Source organism: Chelonoidis abingdonii, chromosome 22 (genome assembly GCF_003597395.2).
Source record: "Chelonoidis abingdonii isolate Lonesome George chromosome 22, CheloAbing_2.0, whole genome shotgun sequence".
NCBI classification, from domain to species: Eukaryota; Metazoa; Chordata; order Testudines; family Testudinidae; genus Chelonoidis; species Chelonoidis abingdonii.
The window spans coordinates 2,261,680-2,286,289 of NC_133790.1; the positions used below are offsets into that span (position 1 = coordinate 2,261,680).

The 24,610-nt window shown below is 51.3% G+C and overlaps 1 protein-coding gene across 1 annotated transcript; it reads left to right on the plus strand.

Annotated features, from left to right (window-relative positions):
* The first annotated feature begins 2,271 nt into the window (after positions 1-2,271).
* On the plus strand, positions 2,272-23,446 carry HPS4 (HPS4 biogenesis of lysosomal organelles complex 3 subunit 2). Its single transcript, XM_075059972.1, has 14 exons — positions 2,272-2,411; positions 3,400-4,115; positions 5,351-5,441; positions 6,379-6,522; positions 7,553-7,660; positions 8,803-8,919; positions 9,043-9,137; positions 11,348-11,420; positions 12,483-12,519; positions 13,264-13,360; positions 13,956-14,886; positions 18,302-18,434; positions 19,681-19,789; positions 21,983-23,446. Exons 2-14 carry the CDS (start codon positions 4,075-4,077, stop codon positions 22,152-22,154), a joined length of 2,148 nt encoding a protein of 715 aa, XP_074916073.1. The 5' UTR covers positions 2,272-2,411; positions 3,400-4,074; the 3' UTR covers positions 22,155-23,446.
* Positions 23,447-24,610: the final 1,164 nt, after the last annotated feature.

A 24,610-nucleotide genomic window follows, 5' to 3' on the forward strand; every position in this document is an offset into this window, starting at 1 on the left:
GGGGAGGGGCCGGGAAGGGCTGTACGGCCCGGGGCTGGGGGAGGGGGGAGGGCCGGAAGGGCTGTTTGGCCGGGCTGGGAGAGGGGGAGGGGCCGGAAGGGCTGTACGGGCCGGGGCTAGGGAGGGGGAGGGGAGGGCGGAAGGGCTGTCGGCCGGGGCTGGGGAGGGGGAGCAGGGGAGGGCCGGGAAGGGCTGTACGGCCCGGGGCTGGGGGGGAGGGGGAGGGGCCGGGAGAGGTGTACGGCCCGGGCGGGGGGAGGAGGGAGGGCCGGGAAGGGCCGTACGGCCGGGGCTGGGGAGGGGAGGGAGGGAAGGGGAGGGCCGGAAGGCGCGTACGGCCCGGGGCTGGGGGAGGGGGAGGGGCCGGGGGGCGTACGGCCCGGGCTGCGGGAGCGACGGGCGCGGAGAGGGGCTTACGGCCCGGCCGGGGCTGGGGAGGGGAGGGGCGGGGAAGGGCCGTACGGCCCGGGCTGGGGGAGGGGAGGGGAGGCGGGGGGGGCAATGTGGCCGCTACGGGCCCGGGGGCTCCCGCGGAGGGCGCCGCCGATAGACCTCCGGCGGTTGGGAGATCGGCGAGGCCTGGCCGCGGCCACGCACTCACCGGGCCCCGGAGCGGGCGTGCACCGCCCGCTGGGGCCCAGCCTCGCGCCCCCGGGCTCCAGTCCGCTGGCGCCGCAGGGCCGGCGCTCGCCTCTGCCAAGCGGCCGCGCAGCGCCACGGGCCCCGCCTGCTCATCCCTGGCGGCTCGAGGATGCAGGCGCGCGCCGCGCTTCCCGCCCGGGACCCGTAGGGAGTGCGGTCACGTGTCGCGTATCATGTGATCGGCGGGCCAGCCCGGAGGAAGTGGCTTCGCTGAGGTCGCTGAGCTCGCGCCAGGCCAGGCTGGGCCGCGGATCGGCGCGCGGGCGCACGCGGGCGAAGTCTGCTCGCCCTGGGGCAGCAGCGAGCGGGCGGTGTGTTCAGTTCGCTTTGCTTGGTAGCCAGCGGGCCTCGGCGGCCTTTGCAAGCAGAGCTGCGATCCTGCCGAAGGGCCGGGCCGGGCCTTGGCGGAGACCTCCGGGCCAGTGATTCAGTCGTGGTGCTGTCCTCTCCTCTGGGTCAGTTCCAGCAGGCCCAGGTCAGGGCTGATGCGGGATTCTGCTAGTGCAGCGGCCCCGTCTCAGCTGTGCTGAGTCACCAAGCACCTTACGCTGCTGTGCACAAGGCGTTGGGGCATCAGCCCTCTCTGTTCTGACCCAGATTCCGATGGGGTTAACTCACGTTCTGAAGCCATCGTACACCTATACTTTCCCATTTGCGTATGATTGTTGGACTGGGGAGGCTTAATAATGGGCACAGAAGAGTCAAATAAGACCAAGTATCAGGGGTTGCAGGGCCACTGGATCTTCAGCTTCCTGTCCTAGTCGCTGGGTTTACAACCGGACTCTCCCCTAGTGATATGCTTTTGTGCTAGGCGCAGGTATTGGGCTTGACTCATCGCTATAAAAGTATGAGCGAAAACCGGTCGCTGATATTTCAATTGTGATTTCCTACCTACAAATTTCCTGGACAGCAATGCGAGTTGTTTGCTCAATTTCGTGTGGGAGGAAGAGCAGATGACTATTTTGATGAGAGCCTTCAGGTGCTGAGATGAGAAGCATACATTTAGCGACATAGAACTGAAGGACTCAAGACATGGGAAGAACGTTAGAAAAAACTCTCCTGATGAGCGCACTTGGCTTGTATAAGACTATTACAAAGGATTTTGTGCTGGTCCTGTAAACGAATCGTAGAGCTACTTGGCTATTCTGTATCTGTCGCTAATACACAAGCTATGTTGATCTAGCATCCAGACATGCTTTCATCTTTAAAGATAAACGCGGATACGCAACCTTAAAAGGAAAATTACTGATCTGTATCTCTGCATATTAAATAAGGTAACCTTATGTGTCAGTTTCTCCTGTAATGAGATGTGTGAAACAAACCTCGATCACAAATCGTTGTATCAATGCTGAAGTGTAGCCATTTTGACAGCGGCCCTTTCTTTTGCTCCTGGGATAAACTTGGCCCTCTTGTGTCGAGGCAGGGCAGCAGAATCTTTTATTAGTAGTTCCAGCTTTAAACTGAATTACATTGAGCAAACCCCCAAAAAAGCGCAAGATTATCATAAGACGAGAAGCCGTAAATATGTTGCATTTAAAAAAACAAGCCAATCTCCATCTCATATTCCCTCCCCGCCCGGGACCCGTAGGGGAGGCGGTCACGTGTCGGTATCATGTGATCGGCGGGCCCAGCCCCGGAAGTGGCTTCGCTGAGGTCGCTGAGCTCGCGCCAGGCCAGCGGGGCCGCGGGACTCGGCGCGGCGGGCGCAGCCGGGCGAAGTCCTGCCCCTGGGGCAGCAGCGGAGCGGGCGGTGAGTTCCGCTTTGCTTGGTAGCCAGCGGGCCTCGGCGCCCTTTGCAAGCAGAGCTGCGATCCTGCCGAAGGGCCCGGGCCCGGGCCTGGGCGGGAGACCTCCGGGCAGTGATTCAGTCGTGGTGTGTCTCTCCTCTGGGTCAGTTCCCAGCAAGGCCCAGATCAGGGCTGATGGGCGAGTTCTGCTAGTGCAGCGGCCCCGTCTCAGCTGTGCTGAGGTCACCAGCACCTTAGCTGCTGTGCACAAGCGTTGGGGCATCAGCCCTCTTGTTCTGACCATTCCGATTGGGTTAACTCCATTCTGCTCCCTAACTTCCCTCTGCGTTTGCTGGGTGGGTGACTCTTCACTTCCTGTCCTAGTCGCGGTGTTATGCTTTTGTGCTGGAGGTTGCTGACTTTCAGAGGTTGAGCGGAACGGTCGCTATACAGTGCCTCTCTTGCCTCAATCGTGATGGGAGGCATAACTTTTGATAGAGCCCTTTCAGGCCCTTGGATGAGAGGCAACAACTAACTAACTAATGGGAGTTAGGAAAAAACTGCTCCTGTGAGCAGGCTTTTCTATTACAGGGATTTTGTGCCTGTTCTGAAGAATCTGCTACTGGCTACTGTTGTACACAGGATAGCAACTAAATTACTGATCTGATCTGCTATAGCAATCCCTGTGTTCCTGTTATTAAGATGAAAAAATCAAATTTGGTTCAATTAAGTGACCAGTGCAGCCCTTATATTAGCTGTTCCATCATTTTCCTAGCTCCTTGTATTCCTGTTAGGATCTTTTCTATCAGATTGTCAGCAACATACATGATTACGCCCAGATGTAACCAGGTGATATTCCAAGCGTATTAAATGTAATTTTGCTATTTAAATGGAAGGCTTGTTTCTGTCCCGTGTGTCACTCATGCACAAGTTAGTTTTGTTGTTGAATGCTTGTCAGCTGCTCTCTGTAGGATCGCATTTCAGTTGAGCAAAGGCATCCGAGCGTTAATCCATTTATTCTTTATTCTAGGATTAGAAGAGCAACATCAACACTGGAGACCACAGGAAACCATTCAGCTTTATATCACACAAGCAAAGACATATTCAAGGAACTGTATCTTCAGCAGAAGGTCCCTAAATGGGAGCTCCTCTGAGAGTAATCTCTGTGTAGTGATGACTTTTTGCACAGATAGCTACTTAAATACAAAATAATAAACTTGAAAGAACCAGTGTAGTGTCTTGAGATCTGCCTCTTGTAGCTCTTTGTTTCTGATGACCATATTCATGCTTTCTGAGCTTTCTCATTCATTGCAGGCACTAAGGTGGTTTTCTTCCTGTTTGGAACATTCTCATAAAGTAGCTTTGTTGGTTCAGTCTCAGAATTGATGAGCACAAGTTTTGAGGAGACTTTAATGTTGCCTAGGCTCTGCAAGGTTTCCATGTAGTTGTGGGATAAACCTCCAAAATGAAGGCACTTTGGTGGATTTACTCTTCATGTAAATAAGCCACAAGGAACACTGTTGACATCAGTATTTTAACAAAATCTCCAACATATTCATCACCTAAAGCCAAAACCCACTGAAGTTTCCACAGTCTGCGTTTGTGGAACAATACATTTACTGCTGAAAAAAATGAGTTGTTTGCATCAGTTGCTTTGGAGGAGAAAGTGAGGGTGACAAGACATGATTAAGATAATCTGATGTAAATGGCCAGCCCCATTTTATCAGAACCAAAGTCAGCTTCTTGGTGAGTAGCACTCATCATTCCTCTAGAGTTGCAAGGGAATGTTGCATGACTGACATGGCATATTGTTGACAGGCCCATTTTGGCTTCCAACAGATGTGCATGCGCATCATCCTAGCATGTTTGAGTCATGTATAGTGCCCCCATACCATCAGAATGGGAGAGAGACTCCCTGAGGTGTTGGTACAAGAATCCCCCAGTCTCTGGCTAGTTGCTGCATGATCACAATTATGGATTATGCAGGATTATCAATTATGGGCTCTCAGGTGCTTGTCCCAGTAATATGTGAATGCCACATAAACACTGATGAATTTTATCCTCACAGGGACATTGTCACCATTATACAGGTGGGAAACTGAGGCAGAGAGATTAAACGACTGGCCTTAGGTGTCATAGGGAATCTGTGATAGAGCCAAGGATAGAACTGAGATCTGATTTCTAAAGCAATGCCTTACCAACCTTCTTGTCTCACGGGGGGGCATTCCAGGAATGCTCTAAGAGCCCAAGTTTAGTCTCTGCTCTTTGGTGGAGAATAACTTGTGTTCTTTAGCTTTACCTTTTGAATTGCACAGTCGTCTCGTTCCAGACTTCATGAGATTTAGTTAGCACTCTTTGTAGCACTCTTGCTTGTGGGCTGTTGTGCACAAAGTTTATGACTGGAATATGCAGCTTACAATGAAAACAGTAGCTAAAAGATGTCTAGCAAATCAGTAAGGACCCAAAACTAAGACCGTCGCCAGTCAGGAGGAACCTCCCATTTTAGTGCTTTTTTCCACATGTGGAGATGGTTCAACATGAAGTAAGAGCCAATTAAGCTATTGAAAACTATTTCAAGCTGCGTGTAGTTTGAGAATTTTTCCCAAATACATAGTGATAAATGCTCTGTGTTATCAGACTTGGAAAATAGGCATGGATATGTGATCCTTCTTCTCTAGGCTTAGCACAGGTTTCCTATCCTCTATTTTAAACTCAGAAAGTTGAGAGAGTTTAATTGCCCAGATCCTTAGAGTCTTCCTTCTCCACCCCGATTCCATCTCCAAAATCAGTGGGTGAGGCTGCATCCAGGAATGATGCACATCTGCCATTCCTGTTTTTTTTTTTTTTTTTTAAACACTTGTGTATTGCATCATAAATAGCAGAGCTCTGCTTGAGAGAACTGGGGAGTGGGAAGAAATATCAATTTGACTTGGTTGGGGACAGCAAACATCTTCCATCGTGTCAATACTTTGGTTTTGCAGGTGGAACTACTTCTTCCTTTATGATGGCTCAAAGGTAAAGGAAGAAGGGGATCCCACAAGAGCTGGCATTTGCTACTTTTATCCCTCTCAGGTAATGCCTGCTTTTTGATTGTTTCCCAAATGTCTGTCTGTCTGTCTGTATATATATATAAAATTGTTTGCAACTCTAAAGCACATGCAAAGCCAACCTTCTGTTCTTGGAATGGTGGGGTTTGCAAATATCTGGGTTTGGTTAAATTTGTAACTTTGGTGTTTATACAAAGTTTCTTTATTTTTATTTTATTTGTATTTTTAAGGCCATGTATCGTGCACCTCTGCCAACATACTCAGTCTTGATCCACAGCACTTCTTGTTTCCCAGCCTTAGGCCCCTATGGGTTCACCTTCAGTGCAGTAACAGACCATGGCACAGCCACAGCTGGTCTAGGTCACGTGACTCAGGCTCATGGGGCTCAGGCTGTGGGAGTGAAAATAGCTGTGTAGAGGGTGGGGCTCAGGCTAGAGTCTGGACTCTGAAACCCAGGGATGGGGGGGTGGGTCTCCGAGCCCAGGCGTCAGCCCAAGTGTCTACATGGCTGTTTTTAGCCCTGCAGTCCGAGCCAGCTCTCTCAGGATCTAAGACTCCGAGCCACTGGATTTTATTGCAGTGTAGACATACCCTATATGGCTCTGTGCAGCGCACCTTACACTGTTCTTTAGCACTCTGCTATTTCAGTTATGGGCCTCTTCATAATGCCCCATTCTATGGTGGGGATATGGACAAATATCCCCTAGAGATAAGACTCACTAATTCTTGTTCTCTTGGTAGGGTTACTTGTGCTTAAATAAGACTTCAGCCTCAGGGACTGGGAGGAAAAGGCAGTGCATTTTACGTGGTGTTATCAAGCCTTTATTCCATATAGTATAGTAAACACCGTCGGTTACTTTATCATCACCAGTTCCATCATTCTGCTGTGTAAATGTGGTGCCTTTCCAGCTTGCCAGGAATGCTGCAAAATTCACTCTTTCCTCCTCCCTCTCCTCTCACAGACTCTCCTTGACCAGCAGGAACTGCTGTGTGGACAGATTGCAGGAGTGGTGCACTGCGTAACAGAGATCTCCAGTGCTCCCCCGAGTCTCATTCGGCTGAGAAAGCTCAAGTTTGCAGTAAGGGTGGATGGAGAGTATCTCTGGGTGAGTTACAGCGAACAGGAAGCATGTGAGGTGCTCGAATAGTAAGAGAAAGTATCTGCTATTGTATCAAACTAAGTACTTGTATTGTTTGATAGGTCCAGCAACGGCTATTAGTTAGGATGGGCAGGGATGGTGTCTCTAGCCTCTTTGCCAGAAGCTGGCAATGGACAACAAGGAATGGGTCACTTGATGATTCCCTGTTCTGTTCATTCCCCCTGGGGTATCTGGCATTGGCCACAGTCAGCAGACAGGATACTGGGCTAGTTGGACTTTGGTCTGGCCTAGTTTGGCCATTCTGACGTTCTTAGGATGCTAGTGGAAATGGCCTGGCAGCATTCAGCAGAGACCTGCAGTTGTAGGATTCAACAGCTAGAGAGGATTTGTGGGCCAGCGGAAAAGTGTGAAAACAGAGCTCCATGGAATGTAGCTTACAACAAAGAGCTTGGGATGCTCGTCCCCTGCTACAAAGCTCATTGGCAGTGATGGTGGACTTCTCATTTTAGGGACAGATCTGGTTTCTCTGATGTGATGTGGTCACATGCTCTGAGAACTGGCTCGTTCTCCACTCGTTCAGTGGGTAGACCCACTCAGGTGGGGTAAAGCCATGCTTCAGGAAGCTCTCCCGAACAGGCAGAACCCCCCCGATAGTCTAGATACTTTCATGGATTCTCAGAAGTTTGATGCACCGCGTTGCTCCCTGGTGGAAGAAGTGGAAACCCTCTTCTCGAGTTCATTAACTAGTGAACTGACCTTGAAATATTCCATTTGGGGACAATGCTCTTGGCCATTAAACTAGAGGTCAGGGCCCTGAGATTGTGAGGGAATGGAGTGTGTGTGTCTTGAGCTTTGGCTTTCTACCTCTGCTGCCAGGGACCCCCCTGGATCTCGTGCATTGCCCCTTGCTTTTCCCCAGATATATGGCTACCTAGGAGGCTTCCCAAACTGAGTTTTGGGGAGTGCAGCAGCTGTTTGCTTCTCCTGTCACCTGACTGCTTCAGGAACGTTTTTTCTTTAACCTTATGTGTTGAAGGTGCTGGGCTGTACCATTGAACTCCCTGATGTCAGCTGTGGACAATTTCTGGATCTACTGATTGGACTCTTCAGATTTTACAATGGATCTGTGTGTCATGCTTACATGGTAACTGCTGATTAACAGTGTTGAGTGTTTCTCCCTGATCATGATGAGGGCAGGGATCTCTCTGGGAACGGTTGAAGCCTGCCCAGTTATGTGGAGGCTTGCATATTCCCTCTGCCCTTCCTGCACCAGTGCAGCTCTGAGATCACAGGAACGCAAGCTGGGGAAGTCCTTAGGTTCCATCTCCACAAGGCAAGATCAGTGCCTAGAATCTCTTTTTTCTGTGTTGTTGTCATCGGCGTTCCAAGTGATGAAGCTCCCCCCACTTCCCTTGGGAGATGACCCCACATATGACCTCAAGGGAAGATTCCTCGTGTTCAACCTGAAGTCTCCTTCTCTTGTTCCCCCATCCTGTCCCCTCACTGTCCCTACCCCAGTGTACATCATTCCTCTTGCTCCTTAGAATTTAGGCCTCTCAAATAACGTGCAGGTGGTTTCCATTCCCCTCAGCCTAGCTACGCAAACCTAACTTTGTTTCTCTAGCCTCGCTTCACTTCTGCGTATCTTTCTGTATCTTAGATACCTTCAGATTTGGGAATGGTGTTCCCAGACCTGAATGTAGTATTCCAGAGGCATGTAGAGAGAGTCTGGCAACTTCCTGCCCCAGGACAAACTGCTGCTTCATGCCAAGGTGCAACCGAAAGTCACATGCACTCATCTTGCTGCCGTCCGTGTTGGACACTGGGGTCTTATGGGCTGTCCCCTTGTCACTGGACTGCGAGGGTGAACTGGATGATGTCTGAGCTCTCTCTTCCCTCTGTCTCTCTGTCTAGCAAGGCTCTGAGCATCCCATCCCAGGTTGGAGGGGTCTTTCTCCACCTGGTCTTTCTTTTCAATAATGTAAAGCACAGTGCAGACAGCTGAGATTGAGGGCTAAGCTGCAGGGTTTCTATGGTATCCGCCTGTGCTGTCTGCCCTCTCTCGTCCAGCAACAGTAAATCCTCTCTAGGTTGGGCTTTTGCTGTTGGGCAGACTGGATTCAGTTCCTGATCTTGGTTTAGTGTTTTGGTTGAAGTTTCATTGAAGAGTTGCTGCTTAGAGACATGCTTCCCTGAACTAATGACACCTAACCACCTTGGGCACTCTGGATCCTGTGTCGACTCCAGCCATGCGTTGTCTAACCATGGGGATTCTTTCTTCTTCAGGTCTTTTCTTGGGAGGAGCTGAGCACGCAGTGGGACAAGTACATTGAACATATTCAGAAAAACACCAGCGACCTGCACAAGATCTTCAATTCCCTTTGGAACTTGGACAAAACCAAGGTAGCTCTCCTGATCTCTGCGGGGCTAGCTTGTTATACTGAGACATGCCCTATCTAGTTCTGTTCACTCCTTGGATTATTCCCTGGGGTTTGATGGTTTAATTGTCTTCCCCTCCCTGCATAGGTGGACCCCCTGCTGTTACTGAAAGCAGCTCTCATCTTGCAGACCTGCCAGCGTTCACCCCAAGTGTTGGCAGGTTGCATCCTCTACGAAGGCCGGTGAGTAGCCAAGGACTTCCAGGCAGTCATTGATCGTCAGTTCTCAATATGAGTCGACTGCAGGCAACCCCCTCCTTGGGCTGTACAGTCCAGTGCTGCTTTCCCAAACTCCCGGCAGAGGAGGGGCAGCTGCTGTACCTCAGATCTGCCCTTTCCCCTTTCTTAGTCTGCTGTTCCCCTGCCTTGCCAGTAATGATTTTGTTTTCTTAAAATGACTGGCTTGCTGGCCAGGTGACACTATCCACACTGACCGAAATGGATGCAGGAAAAGGGATGAGAAATGCTGGCTTTATTCAGCCAAAGATTATCTGTGGACAGTTGAAGACTCTACAGCTGTGGCATTGTGCCAGTGCAAAGAGAGCCTCTGGGTCAGAGAACATCCTACAGAGCCAGGGAATTAGGGAGTTCAGGCATTTCCTTGTGGCAGAAGTCAGTAAGTCCTTCTTTGGGTGCTGCTAGAAGACCTCTGTGTCATGTGTGTCAGTGACACATCTGGCAAGACGTGGAAACTTGCTTTGCAGTAAGTGCATCTGACCAAGTCTGAGTGATTGATCTCAGAGCCAGGTCATCCTTTTTATAGGGGTGGCTTCACACGCACAGCAAATGACACGGGTGATGTTTTCCTTGTAGTTCTTAGCATCCAGGCATCTTGTTGCAAGTGCAAAACCCTTATAGGAGTGGAGGTCTGGCTTGAAACTGGGCCTTACGTTCATGTGCTGTGTCCTGCAGGCATGTGTGAGTTGCACAGAGCCTGGGTGCCCTTGAACTCCCCATGTGGTCCCATCACTGATATGTGCCTCCGTCTTCTCCAGCATGTTGATTTTTCTCATGGGCAGAAACTCTTCTCTTGTGCAAAACTCCTTTTAATCAGAAAGACTCTGGGCCACTTGGCCACCAAGTTCCTTGCAACATCTTCTAGGAATCCCCAACCAGACCCCTGGGAACCTGCAAGCCTCACCCCAGTGCCACAGAGAGAGAGCGCCTTGTGTTTGAGTCTCTTGCAGAACCTGCATCTCTGCTGGGGATAAGTGAAGGGACCAGACTGGTCCTTTCTCTGGGCTTGCTGGTGTGCCTGCCGGAGAGGCCAGTGTCACAACAGCATTAGTGCTGCTTTTCCTGCTCCTTTCCTCTACCCTTGCCCAGCTCTGCAGTGGGAGTGGGGAGGGCTTTGCCTGCACAGGGTTTTATTTGCCTTGGATCACTGTTACTCTTCACGTGCCAAAACCAGGCCCCCCAGCGCTGGATGAATACCCAGCAGGCAAGTTTGCTTTTGCTGATCCAGCGTGGAACTGCCCCAGTGTTCAATAACAGCAAACTATCCTTAAAGGGCTGCCCTGCCCACCTGTCTATAGTACTTTACATTAAATACCCCATGCTTTCACTGGCCCGCAAGACAAAATGTTCCCCGAGAGCCGGTAGCCCCGATCTATTGTCTTGTCTGATTTTGTCCTGGAACCTCTTTGCCACAGCCTGTCAGTCCACAGGGAGTTCTCTGGAACATTTGTGTGTCATGCAATGTGAGGAGGCCCCCTGTGCAGGGGACAGAAAGACACAGGTTTGCAGGACAGGGGGTGCTGGGTCAGACTCTGTATGTTATTACCTAGAATGCTCTGTCAGCTCACAGGCACATCCTAGCAGCACTGGGATCTGGGCCCTGTGCACAGACTGTTGTGAGCGTGCAATGAGTTCCTGTGTGCTTTGCTAGGGGAATGTGGCTTCCCCTTACTCGTCTCCAGGAGGTGCCCTGGGATTGGCAGGAGTGTCTCAGGGCCTCATAGATCCATGGGCCGTTTCTGCTGCCTGCAGGTGCTAGTTTGACCTCAGAACATACTTGTCAGTGTGTGACTCAGTTCCATGAAACCCCTTGGGTTCAGCTTGGGTGTCCGTGCACGAGCAGAAGGGGGTTTGGAACCTGCTGTCAGGGTGGGGCAAGAGCAGAGCACAGTTCCCCCCAGTGAGTGTACTGGGGCTGTGAGAGCAAGAACCACAGTCCTGGAGAGATGATACAGTGTAGGCTTTGGATCCTACTGGGACTGCATAGGCATGAAACAGATCTGAGCAGCACCTGAAACTCTGCTCTGAACATCTGTGGCTGCCCACTTGGAGTGGCACCTTGCACCTGCCTGCTCCATTAAACTAACGGGGAAGGGGGCCTGAGCCTCAGCAAGTGACTCTGCTCAGGGCTGGTTGTGTTTGTTCTACCCTGCTAGGATTGTGAGCACACAGCTTCCACCTCCTCTCACTGCCAAGGTTCTCCTTCAAGGAACTGAAGCTGCAGACAAGGTATGGTGGTAAACCCAAGCCCAGCAGCATCAGGACCCAATCTGCGTGTTACTCGCACCATAGGTCCAGCCAGCACTTACGGGGCTGCTTGATGCTGATGTTAAATGGTTCTACTGTCTAATAAAATTCAAAATTCTTGTTGACGCTCAGGAATGAAGTCAGTGCTGCTGCTCTTGGGACCTTTTTCCTGTCACCCTGCAATTAACCTGGCCAAAGGTTGCTGTTTAGCAGCATGCAGAAGGAATGAACACAGAGATCACCACTTACACTGGCTGAAAAATTAAATGCTTATTATGTGATTTCAGTTCTTCTTCCCAAGAAACAAGGGGGAAATGCTCATAGCTAATTCAGTGCTCATTGTTCTTAAAATAATAATGGGAGCGTGGAAAATCTCCCTTGCTGAATTGTAAACATATGGCCTAACACAATTTGATTGATAAGAATATATTAAATAAATAGACTTATTCCTTGTTCTGTATAGTAACTTCTTAGGTGAGTATCCCAGCTATGGCATCAAAATAACTCTTAACCTTACCCTGCTATTATTGATATGTTACACTGATGGTTAGTTGTCTTCAGCGTTTGCTATTCATGTGTAATCCCTTTGTTTACTTGTTCTGTTTGTTACTAAATTGATACAGTTTTCAAGAGACCTCATGCTTGCAGATCTGTGTGCAGTTGCATTATGCCACCAGATTAGGAAAGCATCTGTTGCATCTGCTTTGACATTGGTTCCGGGAATGAACAAGGACTGTGCCCTGCCATATTCATGCAGAGACAGTCCGGGTGAGGCTGTGATACTCTCCCTCATCTTGTGTCCTATGTTTGCTTCCTGGGTAGCTCCACGGAGCTCAGCATGGCTCCGAGAGGAGTAAGTCACTGCAGACCATGAGTAGCCTTAGCACAGTATTGCCCTCAGGGCCTGATTCAGAGCCCACTGCAGCCAGTGGGAAGATCCCCAGTGATTTCAGGGACACTGGGATTGGGCCTGTGTGGTGGCCTGGTGACTAATGTTGAACACAGTCTTACTGTAGGCCAGTGATAACTGTGCTTTACTTTCAGAGCGTTCCTGGAGGCAGGGAGGTGCTGCAGGAACATGGTAAGCCACACTAGTTGCACAGTGTAAATGGGGAGCTGCATCCCAGGAGCATACGGCCCTTTCCAGGCCTGGTTTCCCTCAGAGAGCCCAATTTTACCCTCTACTGCAATTAAAACATCGCAGGGCAGATCTTCATGCTGCTTCTGTTGAAGCCCCAGCTAAAGTTCCATGTGCATCCACTTGGGTAGGACAGTTCCTGCCCAGAGCATGTGAAGTGGATACCGTGAGGTGGATCTAGGCACTATTTCCTCATCTAGGGGCAGGTTCTCCCACAAATTCTGTGGACTCCTTAACAGCAGATGTGTGTAACTTCAGTCCCACACGGTGGTGTGTGTTGACTTGGTCAGTGACAAAACCATGAAAGCAGAGCTTAGGGTGTAAGGCAGGAGTTTGAGTTCCGAACAGTGGCTTGTGACTTCTTGACTCTGTCGTTAGTCCCTTTGCTGAGTTAGAGCTGAGAATGTTCAGCTTGTGTCAGGCAGCTCTTCCTCTGCCCTCTCCTCGCATCCCCTGCGGTGTCTCTGGGACAGTAGAAAAGTGACAGGGTTTTCAACTGTGCCTGGCACTGTTTGCTAAGGTGATCAGGAAAAGGCTGCCTGGTTAATCCTATGCCATAGCCCACGCACCCAGGATGCAGGCCATGGCCACAGGCCTCCTTCCTCTCCTCCCACAGAGCGTCTTTGGTATCTGTACAAACATTTTAATTTCATCTCGCTGGGTCTGCGTGCGGTTTTGCTCTTGCAGATCCCCCACTGCCTCAGGATGTCTGCATCGTTCCAGTTTTCCTAACGGAAGATGAAGCCACTGCACTCCGGGACTTTCCAGTAGAGTGGATGACTAGGTAGGATGTGAATTTCTGATGTAGCAAAGGGTCTTTTCAGCAGCTGGGCTCATCCCACTGCAGAGCCAGGGCTCACCAGCTTCTGCTGCCATTTCCCCTAAGAATAACGTGAGCCCCAGATAAGGGGGTGCTGTCAAGTTGTTAAAACTACTGGTGTCTGCTTGTCACACTGGATAGCTCTTAACTGTCCATATTCCACCCTCTGAGGAAAGGACTTGCGCTGCTCTCTGCTGCTGTGCTCTATGTGAAGCAAAACCACCTCCCTGCCTCTGACTGACTGTGCTATCATCTCTCAGCCCACTGTGCTCCGAGTAAAGCCTCTGTGCTTTCTGCTTGAGTGTAAGGAAGCCGCATTCCCAGGGCAGGTGATGGGACTGTGCGACTCTGCATGTGAGGATGCTAGAGGTTGGAGGTGGGCACAGCCTATGAGATCAGCCAGCCCCTCCATTGCTGGGACAGGATTTAGTCTCCGATGGAGGGTGGATCAGGTTTTGAACAGGAGATGGTGGTTTATTTTTCTGATCATTCCTGGCCCGATTCCCCAAGTGACTGCTACTCACTGGTTAACCAAGCATCTACTCTTGTCTCCTGTTAGGTTGCCCACATCTCCAGCAAACCCTAAAGGATCTAAGAACACCCTCCGCTCACGGACATTCTCGGATTTGGCCCGGGTTGATGAAGTTCGAGGCCAGCATGCCCTGGTGGTGAGAGAGCCTCCCGCACAGGCCTCGGGCGCGGCCAGAGCAAAGGATGCTCTGAATCCCCCAGCTGGAGCACTGAGCAGCCCAGGCAGCAAAAGCCCGGTGTTGAGTTCTACCCCCCTGAAACCATCCCCTCCATCGCAGAGAGAGCTGGGAGCCCTGCCCAGCAATTCCAGACTGCCAGCTGCAGAATGCGCTCGAGACACAGGCACGGCCTCGGGGTCCTCTAACTTTCCAAAGCCTTGTGCCCTGGGGCAGGAGGGTCGAAGCACTACAGAACCTGTAAGCAGTGAGTGGATGAAGTCCGAATGCCGCAGCCTCCAGAGGCGTCACACAGCCAGTGGCAGCTTCTCCACCTGCTGTCCATCCAAAGAGACAAGGAGGAGAAGCAGCTCAAGCGAATGTGACAATCTGTCAAGTGTAGACAGTCAAGACATGAGCAGCCAAAACAGAACCTTCAAAAGAGGCGATGCAGCAGCCGGGGATGACGCTTCCGAGCAGGAGCCTCTGCCCAGTGCTGTATGGGTGGGGCAGAAGTTCCCTGTTGAAGATTGTGGTAGGAATCAGTTTCCTGTTGCTGAAGTCCAGGGGAGCCTACCCAGTGGCACTGCAGAAGGCCCAGGCTCTCCCAAGGGCAGAGAGAACGGTTTGCCTACACAAGTAACTACCGGGATGGATGGTCTAGCAGCAGTAGATTGCACAGTGTCAGGCAAGCAGGCCAAGCTGGTTAAGATGATCTTGTATGTTCACAGAATTAAAGGGTTAGTGCTCTTGCTGCTGGCGGAGGAGCAGTTTAAGGATGACCAGGGGTCCATTGAAGATGTGGTAAGTAAGAAAAAGGTTGCCTTTTTACATTAGAAAATGTTTCATATACTTCCTATCTTGTGGCAGTGTGGGATGGTGGCCAGAGCTGAAGAATGAGAGTTGGACTCCTGAATCCTGTTCCTAGCTCTCCCATTGGTTATTCTATGACCTTGGAGACAAGTTCCTTTACCTCCATGTGCTTCAGCTTCCTCTAGCTTACCTCACAAGGGTCCAGACCTTCCCTAATTAGTGCTTATAGGTGAGCAAAATATGAATGTTGCTGTGACTGAGTAATTGTAACTGCTGACTAAATAGCCAGCCTTGCTCCAGTGTTCCCAAGCAGAGATCACAAGATGGCTCGTGCCAGATTCCTGGTCTGTGTTCTTCTGGGAGGGTTTAACCACGTGCCCAGTGTTCATGCAGGTAGAGCAGCAGCAGAGAGCTAGCCCTGCTTCTGAAGTTTAATTTGCACCTTCCGCATTACAGCTTTTGACTCTAGAGATCAGGGCAGGCTTGACAAAGCCCTGGCTGGGATGATTGAGTTGGGGTCCTGCTTTGAGCAGGGAGTTGGACTAGATGCCTCCTGAGGTCTCTTCCAACCCTGAGATTCTCTGAGATACCGGTGAGTTGTGTGTTTGGCGGTGAGTCCATCTAAAAAGAAACAGTGTTTGAAATGGTCGCAGCTCAAAGCCCCATGCAGCTGACTTCCTTACCCACGAGACCTGGCAGGTTGGTGTCATTCTACGGGGGAACTGTGACACATGAACAGCGGGCATCATGAGGGCACTCTGTGTCGGCAAGGTGGGGTACCAGGGTCCAGTGCTAAAGCCATATACCTTTCTTGCTCCCTCTGCTGGCTTTGGTTAGTGTGCAGGTTGTACTGTCGAGTGGTGAGATCCAGTGAAATCTTTTGGACTGCTGGGGCAGGGGACACCAGCTGATGCCATCTCCCTAAGGCATTAGCCTGGCTGTTAGCCCTGCAGACTCTGTGCCGCTCCCTTCCATAGAGACCTTGTCCATTAGTAACAAGCTCATTTCTTTTGCGGTCAGACTCCAGCCCAGACTGTTAAGCCAGCTCCCACTGTCAGTTGCTGTTTTCATTCTGAGCTGTGCTCAGTAAGATGCAGGACTTGTGACCTTCTGGTTGTCACCTTGTAAATAGGGGCACTACCTCAGTGCAGTAAATGAGGAGTGACTCGCCAAGAAAGGGACATGCTGCAAAACCAGCCAAGTGGTTGGCAAGGGCAGTGCTAGCTTTCAGGCAGATGCCACCCCACCGATGGCATCTGAACCTTGCTTCTGATTCCCATTTGCCAGGGGTGCTGTGGCTCTGCAAGCTGGTACTGCAGTTCTGCAGATGGCTCTGAGGGAGTGCGTGTTCACCAGCTCCACAGCTCTGCAATTCCAGTCCTCTCCTGCTTGACCACAACCTGGCTGGCTGGAGACCTCTGTCTGCTCCCCGCTGCCTCCTGGTCTGTTTGTCTCACTCTTCAGTGAGAGAGAGAGAGAGAGCAGTTGAAAGGGAAATCAGGCCCAGCTAACCCTGCCCCGTTGTGCCTTTGTTTTTAAATTGCCACTTGCTAGCTGAAGAGACACCTGGCTTTCTTCTCCCCTTGGAGTCCATGCAAAACTTCCTAAGGCAAGAGATGGGGCCTATGTGGGATCCAAAGTGCCTTACCCACAGCATTAAAGCCTGTGGTTGAGTGGGAGGCATCGAATAATCAGTATTCCCATATGCGCTAGTTAAGCTGGGTGGGTTGCATTTCTGTTGGGCGGTGAATACGGACAAGTCCGTTTCCCTTTCTGGCTCTCCTGCAATTCTGCACTGCTATTTTGGATGAGTGACGGATGTTGTAGAGAGCTGTTTACCAAAGCTCCTCCTGTTGGGGTTGAATTATTTAAACGTTGGGTTTGATCTTATGCTTTGCAGCTGCAAGAGCTTTTACACAGCTTAAATTTTGGGCCAAATCTGATGTGATGGGGTCCCTTTGGCTGGACCTCTAGGTGCAGGATACTTGTTGGGCCCTGCTGGCAGAAATGCACCCTCCCAGCTGCTGTTTTAGGTGGGATTGGGGGACTGTGAGTCAGCACTCCTGGGTCCTAGCGTTGGCTCCATCACCCTCTCTGACTGTTGGCAAACCACTCAGTCTCTCTGTACTGTTTCTCCATCTGTAAAATAGACTAACACCCAGCTCCCAGGGGCGTGGAGCCTGAATGAATGAGTGCGTGGATTGCTCTGTGAAAGCCTTTGAATGCAGACACCAGAGAAGGCCAGAGCATTCTAATCACATAGCTTGATAGGCACAGGAAGTGTGGACCATTCTATTTCAGGTGGGAGGGTGTTTCTGCGACACAGACCCTCGGGGCAGAGCAGAAAGTGTCATGCAAAGTCTTTCGCTGTGCAGACAATTGGAAGCAACTTTGGGTTTATCCCTTCATTCTGTTGTACAGAAAAGAGAAACTGTTCTGAGACCAGGAGGGTCAGGAGTAGGGTTGGTATCACCAGCGTGTTGAATGGAGGCTTAATCCTCCCTGCGGCTGAGGAAAGAACAGGGACAGCCTTGGGGATTAGAAAACTAATCTTCCTAGCACTTGACAGCCAACAGACTGCACTGGGAGATCTCATCCACCTTGCCTCATCCAGGCAGTTCAGCCTGTCTGTGCACCCCACTGCAGTAAGAGACAGAGGGGTCCTCCAGTGCATGGTTGGGCAGCAGTCCCATCGGCTAATGCCCAGTCTGAGGCAGCGTGTTCTTGGGATCAGTGGTAGAGGATCTTAGTCTGGGGTGTTGTGGTTTGAATGGAGTCGGGGGCAGAAGAGCTGTTTCCAGAAGCCCATCCAACTCAGTGGGGGGAGGGTTGAAACCACCTTTGAAACTGTGAAAAGCTCCATTGTCTGGAGGGAGAGTGGGGGCAGTGGGACGTCCATGGACAGGGTGCATCTACCACCTGGCTTCTGCAATTAAACACAGTTCAACTGTATTACATTGTAACCCACCTAATGCTAATCTTCAGTTACAGTAGCAAGTGGCTTCTGCTATCCCAGTAATCAATAGGCTATTCAGTTACTGCTACAAAAAGTAATTGACAGTGCCTTGTGAAAATGAGAGCCCCATAGAACAGCACTGGAAGGTAGTAAATTCAGAGTCTTGCATCCTCCCTTTGGTGAATTGCAATTGGTGCTGTAGTGTCCTTTGCCAAACGCTTGCATCACTGAGTTGTGGGCCAATGAATGGACGGAGATCCACCAGTTAATATCACACAGGCTTGAGGTGATAATGCTTCCAGGTGTTGGCAACCTGGACTGGATCAGACCCAGCATTTCAGTCCTTCTCACAGTCCCTGGGGTTGTTTGCATGTCATCCATGTTTGTTGTCCAGGTGGGTTTTAACAGTGAAATCTGCTCTGATGCACATTTTTGTTGCACTATTTGCAGTATCACAGCAGTCTGGCTTCTCTCAATGGCCTGGAGGTTCACCTGAAGGAGACTTTGCCGAAAGATCATTCCTCAACAGCCAAAGCCACCTACAGCTTTACTCACTACGACTGCATTCAGAATGTACTCACAGGTGGGGGCTTGTCTTCATGGTTCTAGGGCTTGCCATTTTGCAGCACACCCAGAAGAGGAGTTAGATGTGAGAGCAGGCTTTGCTTTAACTTCCATGTGTTCACGTCTTCAGACGTTTGCCTGAAACACTGTTTGCAGTTAGCATAGTCATTCTCATCCTTCCTTCAAAAACAGCCTGGGTTCCTGCTGGGTTTAAGATCCCGCTGGTACAGAGCTCTGCCCTGCTTGTGTGGGGCGTGTTCTTCCTGTGCCTTATACACCGTGATCACAGTCAGAAGTTCTGATCGCCAGTGATCAACCTGCATCAGGCTCAAGCTAAGTGCCAATGGGAGAGTGGGAAGGGATCTGCTTCTAGGCAGTGTCCTTTCCAGGGCAGTAAAGATTCTGCTTGACCGTGTCCTGAGGGCTCGATCACCAATACGTCTCGAAAGCATCTCTTCCCCCAGTGGTGTAACTTCCCTCCCAGCTCCTGAGTATAGCAGCAAAGGGCACTTGTCAACAAGTCTCTGGCTGTGAAAAGGGATGATGTTGGATGTAGGAAGCAGGTGATGGAACAGTGATATGGGACTGACGTCTTACATAGCGAGCAGCAGCCCATGACAGCAAGGCTCAGAGCCCGGATTGACAGACTCTGGCTTGCAGGGCTTTGGCTACCGTCCTATAAACAGCCTTGTAGATGTTACCGCTCGGACAGGCATATTGCCCCACTCTCTAGGCTTCAGAGCCCGAGCTGCACTGTCTACACAGTGTTAGTTGTCAAGCCAGGCTCGGAGACTGTAGCCTGGGCTGTGTAGATGTCCCCTTAGGCCAGTGTGTAGATCTTAGACGACCTCTCCTCGTTCAGTCCATCCTTGTGTCTCCCTTCTCCTGCCAGCCCCACAGATGCCACACGCCTTCTCCAGCCCAGAAGAGAGGGACTAGGAAAGAGAGAGACCCAAATGATTCTAGGCAATCTCTGCCTGAAGATTTCCTGGTCACCTTTCCGCTCTGTCCATGCCTCTTGGATCACAGTCTCTTCGAGGAATTACTTTGGCTTTATATTTGTGCAGTGCCTGAGCACACTGTGAGCCAGTAACACACCTTCATCACCATCATGCCAGTCTTGAGTCACATGGGGTGTCCTTTGGGTCTGTTCTCCGACCGCCCCAGCAGGGTGCAGAAATCCAGCGTCCTCTGCTGCGGACCCAGCTGGGGCAAATTACCCTGCCCAGGCAGCTTCCTAACCTATCTCTCCTCCTTCTCTGCAGCAAACCTGCCCCAGGTACTGGGTGCTCAGGATCAGCACTTCCTGAGAGCTGCTAGTCTGATCCATGCTGACTTCAACCAGCTCCCGACTGTTTCTGAAATGATAATCAGGTAAGAGCTGCCTGGTGCCCCTCCTCTCCTCAGCCATGGGAGCCGCTCGGAGGAAAGCGGGGAGCACTTCAGAACACGCGTGCATTTTAGATGAGGGGCTTGAAGCTACTTGTCTGCAAGAGGCACAGTAGTGCTGGTTGGAAATCCCGGCCCATGAGCTCCTTGTAGGACCCAGGAGAGCCAGGCAAGGTGACCTTACAAACTCTTTTCTGAGGCTTGCTGTGTTCTTCTGCATGCTCCATAATCCTAGAGCTGCCTCCCACCAAAAACCATTTCCTGATGCTCAGTAATTAAACACAGGCCGTTTGATTTGCCGCCCACAAGTTGGGCCAGGTGCTGTGTGTCTAGGCCTGATCTTCCCAGCAGAGTGAGTAGTGCCAAAGGTTTGGATGAAGATGTAGTGATAGAATGTTGCCATCTCCTGGCACCATAAGGTTCTAAGCTACAGCTTTAAATATAGTTGTTCCTAGTAAACGTGGGTCTTGGCTTAGAGCCAGAGTCGCCTGAAATTGGCAGTCTAGATTTGTTTTCATGCATGGCTTGTTGGGTTGGAAACAAGCTGTAATGTGTGTGGCAAACTAAATTCTGATGCTGCAAGCAAGATGGTCTTATTGCAGTCAGAGCCTTTCACAGTGTCACGGTCACTGCCTCCAGCCTGTCCTTTAACTGATCCCAAGGAACTGGTTCTGTTTGCATCCACACCAACAGCTTGGCCTTCACAGCCATGCCTGAACTCCCAGGGCTACTCTGCTGCTTTGGGCGTCCTGGGAGACTCCGAGCAGCTCTCCTCGGCTGCCCCTGCCCAGAGGGGATGCACACAGTGAGAGCGGCAGTGCACTGTGGGAAGGAGGAGGATCCAGGCAAGTGGGTTACACAGGTGTGGGTGGCCTGTCCCCACTGCAACAAACCAACCCCTGTGTACTAGATGGTTTCAGGCAGCAAACTGTGAGCCAGCCCAGGCCTCTGCCAGGGACATGCTGAGCTGCCATGGCTGCCACCAGTGTGGTCAGCGCGTTCAGTTGATAAACGGGCGAGGGGTCAGAGAAGAGCCACGAGAGTGATGGAAGGGTTAGAAAACCTGCCTTCTAGTGATAGACTCAAGGGGCTTGGTCTGTTTAGCTTAACAAAGAGAAGGCGAAGGGGTGACTTGATCAGTCTGTAGGTACCTCTGGGGAACAGATATTTAATGAGACACTTCAGTCTAGCAGGGAAAGGTAACACGATCCAGTGGCTGGAAGCTGAAGCTAGACAAAATCAGACTGGAAACAGGGTGTAAATGTTTAGCAGTGAGAGTAGTTACCCCCTGAACAATTCTCCAAGTGAGAGTGGAGTCTCTATCACTGGCCATGTTTAAATCATGGCTGGGCGTCTTTCGAAACGCTCTGCTCTAGGAATGACTTTGGGGCAGGTCTCTGGCCTGAGCTATACAGGAGGTCAGACTAGATGATCCAATGGTCCCTTCTGGCCTCGGAATCCAGGACTCTGTTACTATGGGGACAGCATGTGCAGAGAGACCACATCATTTGCTGCCTACAGACCCCATGGAGAGGGGGGCTGCCATCTCGAACTGGCTGGCTGAGTCAGACCAGCCTTGGGGCATAGTGTCCCCTGGAACAACTGGCTGACATATTCATGCTGGCACTTCCCTGCTTCAGGGGTACTATGCGGGGGAGCTGCTCTCAGCCAGCAATAGGGACTCTGCCTTCTCCAGAGTAGGAGGCTGAGACATGTGGGCAGTGTTTATCCATTAGCCCTTTGTGTGCTAGGTTTGCCTGGCAGCTAGCCAAACGAATGCGTCGGAGGGGTGAATATCTGGTGTAGCTGTGGCATTGGAAGGTTTAATCCCAGCTGACAGGGTGGGGAGGGGAGGTGAGGTGGGTTTTTTCTGGGAGGAGATCAGGACCTGTCTGATGGTGAGGCACCTTGTCAGCCTTTTGTTTTGTTTCCCCAGGGTTTAGTACCCGACATTTGTTGCTCACGCTCTCAGACATGGATGCTCTGACGAAGTGGGCCAGCAGGAGGAGAGCCAGTCAGGGCTGCCCGTGCCTCTGAGCGCACCCTTTATTCTAGTCCTAGGAGCTGGCTGTTTAGCGTCATGCCCCCATGTGTTCTAATGGAACTTGCAAAGAACATCAGGGTGCTTGCTTCTGCCTCCCAGAACCTTGACCTTTGCTCTCCTTCCTGCCCCAATAGGAACGCCTCCACTGCCGTCTATGCCTGCCATAACCCAGTCCAGGAAACGTACTTCCAGCAGCTGGCCACCCCACTGCGCAACTCAGGGGTTCCCAACCCTCATGACAGTGCGTTCAGCTTACCGGGCAAGGCCAAACAAAAGCTGCTGAAGCACGGGGTGAATCTACTCTGAGCGTGGTTTGACCCCGTGGAATGGTCTGCCCAAATCCAAGCCAGAAGACGCTCTATCTCTAATAAGCTAAGATGCCAGGACTTTTATTCCATGCCAGCTGCTCTTCAAAGAACCTGGGGGCACAAAGCGTTATTTGCGTGTCGTATCCTTGGTTGGTTAAAGAGCGAGTAACCTGGAGCCGCTGAGTGCTCAGCCCTTGGGTGATGGTCTGTATTGCCAGGTAACCCAGCATGCTGTGTGCTTGTTATGGGGCCACTTTGTATTGTGGAGGGATGGTGGGAAATGTTGACTGTTTCCAAGGAATTAAGGAGGCAGATCATTGCAGTGGCACAGTGCTGCTCGTGACTCACCTCTGCCTCCTTTCGTGTGACGCACCTGGAGTGCCTTGACTGAAAGCCAACGATTTGCTTGCTCTCAGCTGCACATGGTGATGGGTTGCTGTGCAATACCTGCTTTGTGAGATGTCTGTCGGGGACTGATTCTTGCTGTGGGATTCCTGTGCCGACGCTCCTAGTCAGTCAGACTTGGACTTATTTACACCTCTGGAGCTACGGAAATGATCCTGTCACCAGGTAGTGCCTCACCTTGAATTAACAGTGCTCTGCCTAGTGTCAGACTAACAGGAATAGAAGGAGAGCAAACAACTCTCTTGCAGTAACACGAAGCACTTAAGGTTTTATAATAGCAATGTCTGGGAGGTCTCCTAGTCCCTCCATCTGTCTTCAGCATTCCTTCCTTTGGTGAGCTGCTTAGCGCTGTCCCTCCAGACTGCCCACCAAGAGCAGAAAACCACTGTAACCGGCAGTCTCCCTGCAGCATCCCTGCCTTCCATGAGTACCATTACAATATCAGTTCCCAGGCCTGAACACGCTGCACTCACCGCCTGTGGTGCAGAGCCCAGCCCTGCGCTGTACCTGCACCCAGGACTTCTGTCTGTCTGCCAGTCCTCATATGGAGATGCTTTCCCTGCCACAGCTGACCGTACCTCCTTGCTTTCATGCTGCCTCCCTGAATTCCGCTGTACTGTATTTGCAGAAAAGGCGAGAGCCCATTAGCTGGTCAAACCAAAAAGCTTTACAGCTCCTCTGCAGCTGCCATCTTTGCTGAAACAAACTGAACTCCATTTTTGGCAACTTTTTGGATTGCATCAGATTAGCAATTACGGCAGCGTAGACCTGAGCTATGTGACTGACGCCTGTCATTTCTCTGAGACCATTTTGTGTATTTCAAAGATTGCAGCTGCTCTCTGCATGAACATCTGTGTGGCAGCTGAAATAAAAAAGTAAAATAAAGAGGAGACCCCAGGACTCATCCATTCACTACTAGTCACTAATGATAGACTCCTATTTATTGCACAATCCTCTCACCTGCGACTTCTAACGGGTGGCTGGCTGACCAGTGGGCTCCCATAGTATCGCATGTCTCCAGCGCTGCACTCTCATTCTGTGCAAATTCAGTGGGGTGTGTCTGCTGCTTAGACACCACCTGAAATCACCCTTTGGTGGCCTTTCCTCTTGAAGGTGTGGCAGAGTGTGGGAGCCCAGCACGGTGTGGCAGTGGGTGTGGACAGAGGTGTTACTGGCCTGCTGGTGTGGGCTGCAGGCCAGGACTGAGGTGCCGGACCAGAGCTGTGCTGGGAACCTTGCTCTGGCCAGTCCTGTTTGCTGTCTTCCCCTCTGAGCTAGGTAGGTAAATGCTGCCCCAGTGAATCTCAGCCCAGGCTCAGGCTCTGCTGGAACAGTCATGGTTTCCAGTGGGGTCCCCTCCCCATTTTCCTTGTTGTCTGTTTACAGGGCATCTTTGTGCAGCCCTTAGCTGGGTGGCTCAGTGAGCTCTGGGAAGAATCAGCTCCGGCTTGCTGGGTGTGGTGGAGTCTGGCTCCCCCATTGTCAGCAGAAAAGCATTTCAGCAGACAGGAGGGCCGCCAGGTAACCATGGCCAGGCTTCTCTGCTCCATATGCTGCCAAGCTCCCCACTAACGCTGGTCCAGTAGCTGGGAGAGTTGGAGTGGAAAGTGCCCTGTGTAGAAATGTTAGCAGCAGCTAATCTGCTGTGGTTCTTGGCGTGGGCTGAAAAGCTGATCTTCCACGTGCAGTGATGACTGATGTGAGGTCGGCACAGTGCCAAGGCACTGCTCCCTGCACTGCAACCAGCCTGCAAGTTGTTCGCGTCCTGGAGCTTGAAAGAGCACAGATCACCCTGCAGGTGAGCAAAGAATCCTGTGTCTGTCTCAGCCCTAGCGCAATAGGCAGCATTCCTCTGACATTCTGGGCTGAAGGGCTGCTGCCTGTATTCAGCCAAATGGTGTTCTGATGCTGCACAGACATTGGCCGCTCTGTGTCTTTCCACAGCCTTGCTGCTCCCCAACAAATGAGCCAGATTTTCTCTGAGGCATGAGACAGGGAAGTCTCTGAGTCTGGCCGAAGCAGCTGTGTGACAGCAAGCTGAGCTGCTTG

What these genes read in the sequence shown, in the direction of transcription:
- HPS4 (XM_075059972.1), top strand. Translation starts at nt 4,075, where the DNA reads ATGGCCAGCCCCATTTTATCAGAACCAAAGTCAGCTTCTTG. An exon ending in CTGTGTGTCATGCTTACATG is followed by an intron (nt 7,661 to 8,802) that starts GTAACTGCTGAT and finishes TTTCTTCTTCAG; the next exon opens with GTCTTTTCTTGGGAGGAGCT. An exon ending in TGCATCCTCTACGAAGGCCG is followed by an intron (nt 9,138 to 11,347) that starts GTGAGTAGCCAA and finishes CTACCCTGCTAG; the next exon opens with GATTGTGAGCACACAGCTTC.